At 42.6% G+C, this 12,829-nt stretch overlaps 1 protein-coding gene across 4 annotated transcripts in view; it reads left to right on the top strand.

Annotated features, from left to right (window-relative positions):
* VWA8 (von Willebrand factor A domain containing 8) overlaps positions 1-12,829 on the top strand; it is a 523,579-nt gene that overhangs the window by 447,329 nt on the left and 63,421 nt on the right. For all 4 annotated transcript variants that reach the window (XM_077297321.1, XM_077297318.1, XM_077297319.1 and 1 more), the window contains exon 39: positions 40-148. In XM_077297321.1, the coding sequence (XP_077153436.1) occupies positions 40-148 (109 nt within the window). The remainder of the gene's footprint in view (positions 1-39; positions 149-12,829) is intronic.

The raw sequence follows: 12,829 nt of genomic DNA, 5'->3' as shown, positions 1-12,829 counted from the left end.
CTAATAATACCATGGAATATAACCATGTGTCTTTTTCAGATCACGGTACAGAAAGACAGTGGTTTGGACGTCAGCTCACCAAAGCATGGAAAGCTGGATCCAGATAACGTGCCTCATGTTGGTGGTAACACATGGGCTGGAGGAACAGGTTAGGAAATATGCAGTTTTGAATATACATTGTGCAAACTGCCAAGTTCAGAATATCTCATTATTATTCTGTAAGTAACATCTTTCTTTTATACTATGTGCATATGAGTGTGGTCATTCTTTAAAGTTTATAGCATGCATATCAAATGACTTTTTTGTATGATTAATATTGATAATATATATTTTTAGGTGTTAGAATCTTTAAAAGATATTCATCTATAGGGTCATAGTGGTCAGTGTTGCTTCTCCCTTGATGATCAGGCAGATTTGTTTCTGAATTGTTCTACCTAATCACCGAGAGTACCTTGCAGTTGTCCAGTTACAGGTGCATGTTTTTCTGTCCCCTCCCTGTATTCATCTCTGTGATCAGTGCAGGGAGTAAACGAGAAAATGCAGATGGCACAACGCTGGAACCTGGAGAGGTGAATAACCATTGGACTTCAGGTGTGCTGCATTACCACTCTACAGGCCTCCACCAGGGAACTCAGAGTTTACCATTTGCCTACCATAGACCATCAGAGATCTAAATAGTACCAACTTATTCAGCATCAATCACCAAGGATATTGACATTAACTTTTTCATTACCCTAGAACAAGGATGTCAAACTCAAAATACATAGAGGGCCAAAGTTAAAAGCTTGGACAAAGTCAAGGGCCAATCCTAATATTTATTAATGAAATGTCTACATTTGAGGAAGTTTTTTCTCATCATTAAATATTACGATGAACCTTTTTATATGGAAAAACAGAAAGGGGTTGTTTCACAAACTAAGTACATTTTAATTAATAGATTTTAACATAAAATATTGGAATAACATACTATGTCATGTAATGCAGTAAAAGCTTATACCCCAATGACCTAATTTAAATATGTAGTAACAAAGGATAACAAACTTGAATAATACAGGTAATTAAGTATGATGCGAACAAAACACAAAGATAAGATACCCCCTCAATGATTTGCTCCACAGTACCCTCCATACGCACTTGTATGATGGCCTTACTATACCCCCAACCACCGAGGAAAAGTATGGTGACTTCATCACACTATGATTCCTCAATTGTAAACGCCACACATCCCTCCACACATTATAATAACCCAACTTAGTGGTCTACACAGTATAATGGACCCCAAATAGTCATCCATATAATATAATGGCCCCACATTATCCTCCATTCGGTATAATGGGCCCTGCATTGCCTTCCATATAGTATAATGTCTCCACATAGTGCTGCAAACAGTATAATGGCCCCACATAGTGCTCCATACAGTATAATGGACCCACATAGCCCTCCGTACAGTATAATGGCTCCACATAGTCCTCCATACAGTATAATGGCCCCACATAGTGCTCCATACAGTATAATGGTCCCACATAGCCCTCCTTACAGTATAATGTCCCCATATAGCCCTCCATACAGTATAATGGCCCTACATAGTGAATAGGAGCTGTAGTACTTGGCGTTTTCCGCTATACTTTTGAATGGAGCTGCGCAGTTGATCTCTAATCAAAGTATTTACATCTGCCTGCCAAGTAAAAGCTGACCAATGGGGGTGTTGGACACAAACTGATCTCATATTTACGATTTATCATGTGGATAAGTCATCAATATTCTTTGACAGGATAACCCCTTCAACTGTGTTAGACCTGGGTGCTGTTTAATACTATTTGCCCTTGTCGATTATCTGGCTTCTTTATAGTCCATGATTAAGCTACTTTCTTTCTGCTATTTCAAATGTATTGACTAGTCCAGAGAGAACAATGCCCAAGTCCCCAACTACTGCTGCAAAGACTTAAAGGGATATCTGAGAGAGATGCAGCCGGAAGTTGTGGGGGGAAAAAAAGTTGAGCTGAACTTTTCTTCCAGGCCCTTGAGAGTTTAGGAGGCAGTATGGATAACTACTACCTAATTGTTAACGGTCAAATAGCATTGCAGGTACCGCTGCTCCCGCCTGCACAACATGACGGTACTAATCTATTGAAAAATTACACAAATTTGTTGTAAAATTTTATTTTCAGCCACATCACATCACAAGTCACTGAAGCAAACTCATCCTGTGAGACAGCGCACTGAATGCATACATTGTGTGCAGTCTGGGTACTTTCAGATATCAGATTTACTTCTGCTCATAAAGGACTACAGAATGTGGTTGTTTGTTGTCAGTAATCTGCAGAGTGATCTGCAAACCTCAGTCCTGGAATACTTCTTTGTACACATAGACCTAGCTACATTAAACACTTGGCGTACCCAAATACTAGCTTAATCTATGAATTACTTTTGCTCTCACATTTGGAGATTAGAAAGTATTTAACGAAACATGGGTTGTCCATCAGGGCAGCTCCCCAGAATTGTCATAAATGTGTTACTAGAAGTAGATTTTCTGTTACCTTTTTGTTTTAATTGTTTCTATAGAGTGTGTGTTTTTTTTCACAATACGTCAGCTGCATAAAATGTCAGAACAACCTGGCACTATACCCGGTACCATGTTGTTGTGACACATACCCACAGCAGTGATTCCCATTTCTCCATCTTAGACATTCAGATTTCGCAGCGCCAGTAAAGAATTCAGATGCATGCGTGTGATCAGCACATTGCTTTCCACATGTGTTTCCAGTAGGAATGCTGGTGTTCAATCATGTCTGATGTTCACTGACACTTCATTGTAGCTTTCGTGCCCCCCTCCCTTGTTAACATAATTTCTGATCCTAATCCTGGGTGTTCACAATTCTGGGCCTCACACCTGTGAACCTGCATCATGGGGGCGCACCCTGGTGTGTAGAACCGTAGCTTGGTGTGATCATCGCTATTATGTAACGTGTCACTCCTGGAATTTGCTCCTCTTAATTATGTCTTAGAAGGGTAAACTTATTTCTGGGTCATTGCTTGAACTTTCACTCTTTACCGGGGAATGCTGACACCTGCAAAGCTGTTATCTTTTTCTGAATTACCGTAAATTGGTGGATTACCACAACTGTGCAATTTAATTTGGCAATTTTTGGATTTGTCATCACACATTCTGTACTGCTTGTTAAGTCCTCAAAATGTAGAGAGCTAAATCTAAAACATACTTTATTTTACTAAATCTGTGTATACACCATGTTCCAAATTATTACGCAAATTACCTTTTTCTCGGATTTTCCTAAATGGTCGGTGCAAATGACAGTCAGTCTAATAAGTCATCACCCGTTAGAGTATACATCAAATTTTATTGAAGAAACCTCCCAATGATAACAGTATAATCTCCAAAATGAATAAAAACTCAAAATGCACTGTTCCAAATTATGAGGCACAGTAGAATTTCTAAACATTTGATATGTTTTAAAGAACTGAAAATGCTCATTTGTGGAATTTGCAGCATTAGGAGGTCACATTCACTGAACAAAAAAGCTATTTAACTCCAAAACATCCTAACAAGCCAAGTTACATGTTAACATAGGAACGCTTCTTTGATATCACCTTCACAATTCTTGCATTCATTGAACTTGTGAGTTTTTGGAGAGTTTCTGCTTGTATTTCTTTGCATGTAGTCAGAATAGCCTCCCAGAGCTGCTGTTTTGATGTGAACTGCCTCCCACCCTCATAGATCTTCTGCTTGATGATACTCCAAAGGTTCTCTATAGGGTTGAGGTCAGGCGAAGATGGTGGCCACACCATGAGTTTATCTCCTTTTATGCTCATAGCAGTCAATGACTCAGAGGTATTCTTTGCAGCATGAGATAGGGCATTGCCATCCATGATTTTGCTCCTGAAGGCACGTTTCTGCTTTTTATACCATCAAAGAAAGTTGTCAGTCAGAAACTCTATATACCTTGCAGAGGTCATTTTCACACCTTCAGGAACCTTAAATGGCCCTACCAGCTGTTCCCCCATGATTCCTGCCCAAAACATGACTCCTCCACCTCCTTGCTGACGTCACAGCCTTGTTGGGACATGGTGGCCATCCACCAAACATCCACTACTCCATCCATCTGGACCAGCCAGGGTTGCTCGACACTCATCAGTAAACAAGACTGTTTGAAAATTAGTCTTCATGTGTGTCTGGGCCCTCTGCAACCGTTTGCTTGTGAACACTGTTTAGGGGTGGCCAAATAGTAGGTTTATGCACCACAGCAAGCCTTTGAAGGATCCTACACCTTGAGGTTCGAGGGACTCCAGTGGCACCAGCAGCTTCAAAAAACTGTTTGCTGCTTTGTAATGGTATTTTGGCAGCTGCTCTCTTAATCCAATTAATTTGTCTGGCAGAAACCTTCCTCATTATGCCTTTATCTGCATGAACTCTGAGCTCTGTTTCAGTCACAAATCTCTTCGCAGTATGATGATCACTCTTAAGTTTTTGTGAAATATCGAATGTTTTCATACCTTGTCCAAGGCATTGCACTATTTAACGCTTTTCAGCAGCAGAGAGATCCTTTTTTTCCCATATTGCTTGAAACCTGTGGCCAGCTTAATAATGTGGAACATCATTTTTAAGTAGTTTTCCTTTAATTAGAATCACCTGGAAAACTAATTATCACATGTGTTTAAGATTGATTTCAGTGATCCATTGAACCCTGAGACACAATACCATCCACCAGTTTATTTGAAAAACAAAACAAAAACAGTTAAATCTTTAATACTTATATCCAATTTGCATTATAATTTGGAACACAGTGTATGTGCTTGTAGTATAGCACGTGTGTGTTAATATACTCCACTACCATTGTCTTCCTGTATCCAGCAATGTTCTGCTCTTCTTCTCAATTAAGTTATCGCTCTTCAGTCTCTCCCGCTCATTTTATCCTCTATGCATTAGTCAGTAGTCTCTAGGCTTACATTGTAAAAGCCACTTCGGAGGTCACACAGTGTGACCTGGAGAAGTCTGAAGAATGGTGATGTTGCTGAGAAGAGCAGCAGAACAGTGATGTATCCTAAGAAGGCAATGGTAGGTGAGTATATTAACACACACGCTACAGGTTTGGTTAAACAAAATTAGGGAGAGGGCTTCTTTTAAAAACTTATTCTCAAAACCAAAGTAGGTGAAACTTGCTGAACGCTGTGAGTCCGACTGCTGGGTCTCACACTGATCCCAAGAACAGTGCTTTGCAGCCCTGTCCAGAATGTAGCAGCCTCCTGTCAACTTATTGTGACTGCTGAGAACAGCTCTTGGTTATTTCTGTCAGTCCCAAAGACAATAAATCGAACAGAGGCCGAGTATACGTACCATTGCCCCATTCAGAGTTAAGCTGCAGAGACCCGTTCTTGGAATTGCTAGAGGTCCTAGTGGTCCGACACCAAGTGATCAGCAAGTTTCCCTATTTTGAGGATAAAGGGGATGGCTTAATTTTTTTAGAATAACTTTCACCTACGATTGTATTCAGTATAGAAAGTAAATGTTTTCCTCCCTCCTGACACTGAAGCCCGCTGCAAACTGCAGTTATAGTTATATAAATAGCTATTTATGCATCATAGCATTTGTCACTCATTCTCCCCTTCCTGACCTTAGTGGTAGGGAAGGGCTTTTTTGCAACTCAGGGAGTCTATGGGAAATTTTCTGTGATATTTTTGGCAAAATGTCCTCATTACAAATACTTTACATTTATTGGCTCAAAAATGATAACTTAGTGCCAAAAAAGTGTACTTTTTTCCATATGTCCCTATTTGATAGTGTTCCCATACACATGACATCATCATAAATGGAAAGACACTTTGCTGCAATTTTATATTGGAATATATGTTGTTAATTTCTATTTCAGCAAATGTATTTTCTCCTCATTCATACTATTTAAAATTAAATTGTCTGAATTCTGTTACTCTTCACATCCGCAATAAGCATTTATTTATTAAGGTCAACACCAAAAAAAATATACTGTATATATATTTTTTCATCTTTTACAGTTTAAAAATTACAAAAAGAAAAATGGGATGATGCAAAAGTGTGGGCACCCTTGGAGATTTGTGTGCTTATATAACTTTAACCACGACAACGATGCCGATCGCTGCAGCGTCGCTGTGTGGTCGCTGGAGAGCTGTCACACAGACAGCTCTCCAGCGACCAACGATGCCGAAGTCCCCGGGTAACCAGGGTAAACATCGGGTTGCTAAGCGCAGGGCCGCACTTAGTAACCCGATGTTTACCCTGGTTACCAGCGTAAAATGTAAAAAAAACCAAACACTACATACTTACATTCGCGTCCCACGGTGTCCGCTTCCCTGCACTGTGTAAGCGCCGGCAGTAGCAGGGCACAGCGGTGACGTCACCGCTGTGCTTTGCTTTCCGGCCGGCACTGACACATTCAGTGCAGGAAGCTCTGAGCAGCAGCGCGGACGCCGGGGGACGTGACAGACATCAGAGGGTGAGTATGTAGTGTTTTTTTTCACTTTTACAATGGTAACCAGGGTAAATATCGGGTTACTAAGCGCGGCCCTGCGCTTAGTAACCCGATAGTTACCATTGTAAAACATCGCTGGCATCGTTGCTTTTGCTGTCAAACACGACGATACACGCCAATCTGACGACCAAATAAAGTTCTGAACTTTCAGCAACGACCAGCGATATCACACAGGATCCAGATCGCTGCTGCGTGTCAAACACAACGATATCGCTATCCAGGACGCTGCAACGTCACGGATCGCTATCGTTATCGCTGCAAAGTCGTTTAGTGTGAAGGTACCTTTACTCTCGGACTGTTATCTAAGTGAAAAATAAAATAAAGCAAGGTTTATCTCCCAATGCTGGACTTTAGTGGATTTTTTAGTTTATACTCTCTCACAGCGATCATTGCAATTTTCTTTGCATGACAGTAAGAGAATCCTTAACCCCCTTATTTTTTTTTTTTTTGTAAGAAATATTTGATTTGGTGTCTATCATAGGGTTTCTGTTATTTATTTTTTTTCAGCAGCAAGCTGCTAAACCTTAATGGCCACATCTCTTTGAAATGCCTGCCTCTACATCTGTGATTGGATGCTTCTTTTTCACTAAAAATGACATTAAATAGACTCACGATAGTTACACCCATCAGGCACATTGTGCTCTGGTTATAGAGAAGGTTTTCATATTAGTGTAGAATCGTTTCCAAGTGGTTGGTGTTGTAACATCCATACACTTACATTGCACATTTTTGTGTTGCAGTTTGACATTCAAGGTTACAGAAATATATAAAGGAAATGAATGAATAATGTACTTATGTAAGGTAGCTATTCAAAATTAGCAAAATAATAATATACCCATATTTCCTGCCCTGGCAGTTTTCTTCTATTCCCCCCAGTTATGTTCTACACACTTCGCGCCCGATTCATCAAAGCTTTTATGGCAGAATGCTGTCATAAAAAGTTTGAAAACTGTCAAAGTTATAGCGCACTGCGAGACTACGCTAATATTTTGCAAATTATATCGTTCTTATGCCATTTTTTCTCAGCGCTGACAAGTGGGCGGAGCTAGGACAGGGCAGGGCATGGCAACTCCAGCTTGTCAAATTTATGACCAGCACCAACTTTTCTTAGGCCACGTTCAGTATTTGGTGAGTTTTTTTTACCTCAGTGTTTGTAACCCAAAACCAGGAGTGGGTGATAAATACAGAAATGATGACGGGTTTCTATTATACATTTCCTCTGATTGATCCAATCCTGGTTTTGACTTACAAATACTGACCAAATGCTGAACGTGTCAATGTGGCCTTATGCCACAAATCTAAAGGTACCTTCACACTCAGCGACGCTGCAGCGATATAGACAACGAGCCGATCGCTGCAGCGTCGCTGTTTAGGTCGCTGGGGAGCTGTCACACAGACAGCTCTCTCCAGCGACCAACGATCAGGGGAACGACTTAGGCATCGTTGAAACTGTCTTCAACGATGCCGATGTCCCCCTGCAGCACCCGAGTAACCAGGGTAAACATCGGGTTACTAAGGGCAGGGCCGCGCTTAGTAACCCGATATTTACCCTGGTTACCATTGTAAAAGTGAAAGACGTCACCGCTGTGCTCTGCTTTTACTGCCGGAGCTGACACATTCAGTGCAGGAAGTTCTCGGCAGCGCACGCCGATCCAGCGATGACAGCAGGTGATCAGCGACAAAATAAAGTTCTGGACTTCTAGCTCCGACCAACCAGCAATATCACAGCGGGATCCTGATCGCTACTGCGTGTCAAACACAACGAGAATGCTATCCAGGACGCTGCAACGTCACGGATTGTCGTCCTCGCTGCAAAGTCACTTAGTGTGAAGGTACCTTTAGTCCAGTCCCTGACAGCACAGGATCACAGCTTATTCTTTCTGTTAGGTAAATTATTTCCATGCCTGTTTTTAAATAATTTACCTCACAGAAAGAATCAGCAGCTGTGATCCCCTGCTGTAATATCTGTATACTCTTTTGCTTCCTCCCCTGCCCAGGAGCTGTGGTATGATCAGAACATGTTCCTGCACGATCAGACACAGACATTACACAGTACACAATAGGGGCACATTTATAAGATTATCTCAGCACAGGAACATTTTTTAACACATCCAATTGTGGATCTTATTTTTAGATTTTTATTCCAAGATCTATTAATTTAAATGTACTTTGTCTGTGGGAAAACCCCTTTAAGAAGTGTGCTCCTCTTAATGAATCAGGGTCGTCTGACTTCAACATGCCTTCATATCAATAACTGAGTGAAAATTGCCGTTCTTGATGAATTGCGTCCTTTATATCAACCTTTGCTTGTACAACGATTAATATTTTGATCAACGCATTAGTGTCAGCAGCAAATTAATGCTAACTCTGTGGAATGTATCTTCATAAAGGGAAGTCTTGTTGCTGGGGTTCATGGTTAGAAGCTTGGACTTAATATATTGTGACTATTTCCAGATCAGATAATTTGGTAATTACGGTAATTTCATCTGCTTTTCTTGGCTGCTGCTGAAGATGATTTGATTAAACTGATACTGACGTCAATATATCTGCTTCTCCAGAAGCCTTGAAGTGAGCTTCCCGCAATGATTTGTTGATATCCCAATGCAATATAAAAAGGCGTGTAATCTTGTGTCTGTTATTAGTGAGATTTCGGTTCACATATGTTTTATTAAATAAATGTCCTATTTTACCCCTCGCCATGACAGCATCCACTAGAGGAAGAGGGAATCCGCCCATAGGAACAGGAAACCTACAGAAATAAAAGGGGGCGGCGCACCTCTCTTCCTCAGTTTGTTTCCTGTTCCTATAGGAACCGAAGGAAGAACACCTATGGAAAAGAAAATACCTGGGCCAATGCACGCCGCCTGTGCGGTATCTGTGAGAACGGCAGGGGCTGCGGTCCAGAAGCAGCGTTGGGGGAGCTCTGTCTATCAGCCTCCCTCGTCGTCTGGCAGCTATCCGTGAGTACCTGGTCCAGGGAGGGCTGCCCAGCATCACGTTGACACGCGGAGGGTGGTCTGGGTCGGGTGAGGCTGCCCTGACATGCGTAACTTCGCGGGGAGCTTCCGGTGGGAGCGGGGGTCCGGAATTCGGCTGCCCCACTTCTTTACAGAAGCCGGTATCAGCGGGGCAGCCGAGGGATGACGCAGGACCGCTCTGTATGCCGGGGCATGCTCCCACCCCAGAATTGAAGGAGTACTTCCGGGGAGAATCGGAAGAGGCGGTACAGCCAGGGGGAACCACGCCAAAAAAAAAAAAAGTTTAAAAGGCAGAGGGAATAGAGCATCTGTGTGCTAAGATGTCATCCCCTCTTGACGTACACCCACCAGAGGTGGACTCTCAGTGCAGAGTGCTGGATCCAGACGCTCCAGCAGAGGTTCCGCAAACAGGAGTCTGAAGGGTGAGCTGGCAGAGACACCCAGGATTTGGACTGTACCTCGTCCTCCAGAACCTGTATTGTTTAGCTGCACTGGGTGAGTGTATGGGACTCTACCTATTAGGCTGACTTCTCCTCTTGCTATATACTCCTTTCAGACCAAGAGGAGACAGAAATCAAAACATAAAGAATGTGCCCTATGTACCCAGCCCCTCCCCGACTCCTACCCTAAGAGATTGTGTCAAGATTGCATTATTAAAAATGCAGGAGGACGCAGCGGTGTCATCAGCAGACATCGGCACAATGATAAGGGAAGAGCTGCAGGCCCTGAGCCAGACCAGTATACCCCAACGGTACAAAAGTAAGAGGAAGGAAAGGTCCCCCACCCTCAGTTCGGAATCTAACAGTGACTTTAAGGAAGCCTCCGACTTCTCAAAGTCATCTTCATCACCTCTTTCATCAGACATAGAAGGACGCTCGTTTTTCCCTGTAGATAGTATCGACAACCTAGTAAGATCGGTTAGGAACACTAGAGGGTGCACAGATACCAAAGAGGCTCCAACAACACAAGAAATAATGTTTGCAGGACTGGCAGAAAGGAAAAGGAGGGCCTTCCCTGTAATCCCAGCAGTAAAAGCCCTAATCTAAAGGGAATGGGATAAACAAAATCAGCGGGGCTTCCTTCCCTCAGCCTCTAAAAGGAAGTACCCTTTTAGTCAAGAGGAACTACTGAACTGGTCTAAAATCCCTAAAGTAGTCGCAGCTGTAGCCTCGACTTCCAGACAGTCTGCTCTACCTGTGGAAGATGCGGGCATGTTATCGGATCCACTTGATCACACAGCAGAATCTTCACTAAAAAGGTTGTGGGAAGCCGCTACGGGAATTTTTAAACTAGCCATAGCCAGTACATGTACGGCTAGGTCCATGCTGGTATGGATCGATCAGCTGGTGCAGCAAGTTCAGCAGAAGGTGTCCAGAGACAAGGTGCTATCTGCCATCCCTGGCAGCTAGGTCGGCTGGCCTGATTAATAACACAAGACGCGCCCTATGGCTTAAAAGCTGGAAAGGGGACACGCAGTCTAAGTCAAAACTCTGCGCTATCACGTGTCAGGGTGAGTTCCTCTTTGGAAGTGTTCTAGACGAGATTCTCACCAAAGCAAAAGAAAGAAAAAAGGTTTCCCTAATCCATCTCTCCCATTCTATAGGAGAAAATTTAGGAGACGACCATTTAATAAAATGGGGACATCAGAAAGAGAGAGCCGTTTGTCTACAAGGGAAGACAAACAAAAAGGTGCCATGTTTAAAGGATCCTCCTTCCGGAAGGGTGGCGGATACCGATAACCCTGATCCTCCAGTAGGAGGCAGACTGAAATTTTTTTCCCAACAATGGGAGGCAGTAATATCAAGTGCCTGGATTTTGAGCGTAGTTAAAACGGGGCTGAGATTAGAATTCCATCAGATTCCCCATGAATCATTTATCATTAATGTCGCCGATACAACAGGCGGCTCTTGAGTCAGAAATTCACAGTCTATTGTCCAAAGGAGTCATAATAAAGGTTCCGGAAGGCCAGGAGGGAAGGGGATTTTACTCCCCTTTGTTCCTGGTCTCTAAACCAGATGGGTTATTTAGGACGATCATTAATTTAAGGAAATTAAACAAATTTATCCGCAATCATAAATTCAAAATGGAGTCGATTAAGTCCACCATAAAACTTCTGTTTCCTAGATGTATGATGGCCGGTCTGGATCTAAGAGATGCATACTATCATCTGCCCATACATGGTGACCATCAGAAATACGGCGGTGTCTTTCGTGGGAGAGATCCACCACTTCCAGTTCACGGTAATGCCATTGGGTTCGCTGTGGCACCCTGAGTTTTTACTAAGGTGGTGATAGAGGTTATGGCTTTCTTACGTCAGAAGGACACATTAATTTTACCATATCTTGATGACTTCCTGATAGTAGGATACTCGACCACCCAATGTAAAAATCGTCTACCTGGCACAATTTTGTCCTTGCAGGCATTAGGGTGGATCATCAGTTTCGAGAGGTCCAGGCTCGTACCACAAACCCTCCAGTCCTTTTCGGTCTTCACCTAGACTCAACAAGTCAGAGATGCCTACTTCCAGAGGTAAAAATATTACTCATAAAAGAAAAAATTAAAGCCGCAATGGACAAGACCACGCATGTCTCTAAGGGAGGCTATGTCCTTGCTAGATTCCCTTTTCTCCTGTATTCCGGTGGTCCAATGGGCCCAAAATACCCGGAAGCTGCAGTATCAGATCCTCCTTGAGGAGAAATGTTTGCGGGGTCATCTTGGAGGAATAATGACTCTATCCGCAGAAGTCTTATCCTCTCTGGTTTGGTGGTTAGGCAAAACCCATATATCTGGAGGTGTCCCTTGGGTGGTGAAACCTTCCTGTATAATCACTACTGATGCTAGCCCTATACGGCATGGGGTGCCCATATGAAAAATGTCACACAGGGTCAGTGGAATACAGTTGTGGCCAAAAGTATTGACACCCCTGCAATTCTGTCAGATAATACTCCTTTTCTTCCTGAAAATGATTGCAAACACAAATTCTTTGCTATTATTATCTTCATTTAATTTGTCTTAAATGAAAAAACACAAAAAGAATTGTCCTAAAGCCAAATTGGATATAATTCCACACCAAACATGGGCAGCACGGTGGCTTAGTGGTTAGCACTGCAGCCTTGCAGCGCTGGAGTCCTGGGTTCAATTCCCACCCAGGACAACATCTGCAAAGAGTTTGTATGTTCTCTCCGTGTTTGCGTGGGTTTCCTCCGGGCACTCCGGTTTCCTCCCACATTCCAAATTCATACTGATAGGTAATTTAGATTGTGAGCCCCATTGGGGACAGCGATGATAATGTCTGTAAAGCGCTGTGGAATATGTTAGCGCTATATAAAAATA

Source organism: Ranitomeya variabilis, chromosome 3 (assembly GCF_051348905.1).
Source record: "Ranitomeya variabilis isolate aRanVar5 chromosome 3, aRanVar5.hap1, whole genome shotgun sequence".
Taxonomy (NCBI): Eukaryota; Metazoa; Chordata; class Amphibia; order Anura; family Dendrobatidae; genus Ranitomeya; species Ranitomeya variabilis.
Note: the sequence above shows the minus strand (reverse complement) of the source record. Positions and strands in the feature narration are given on the sequence as shown.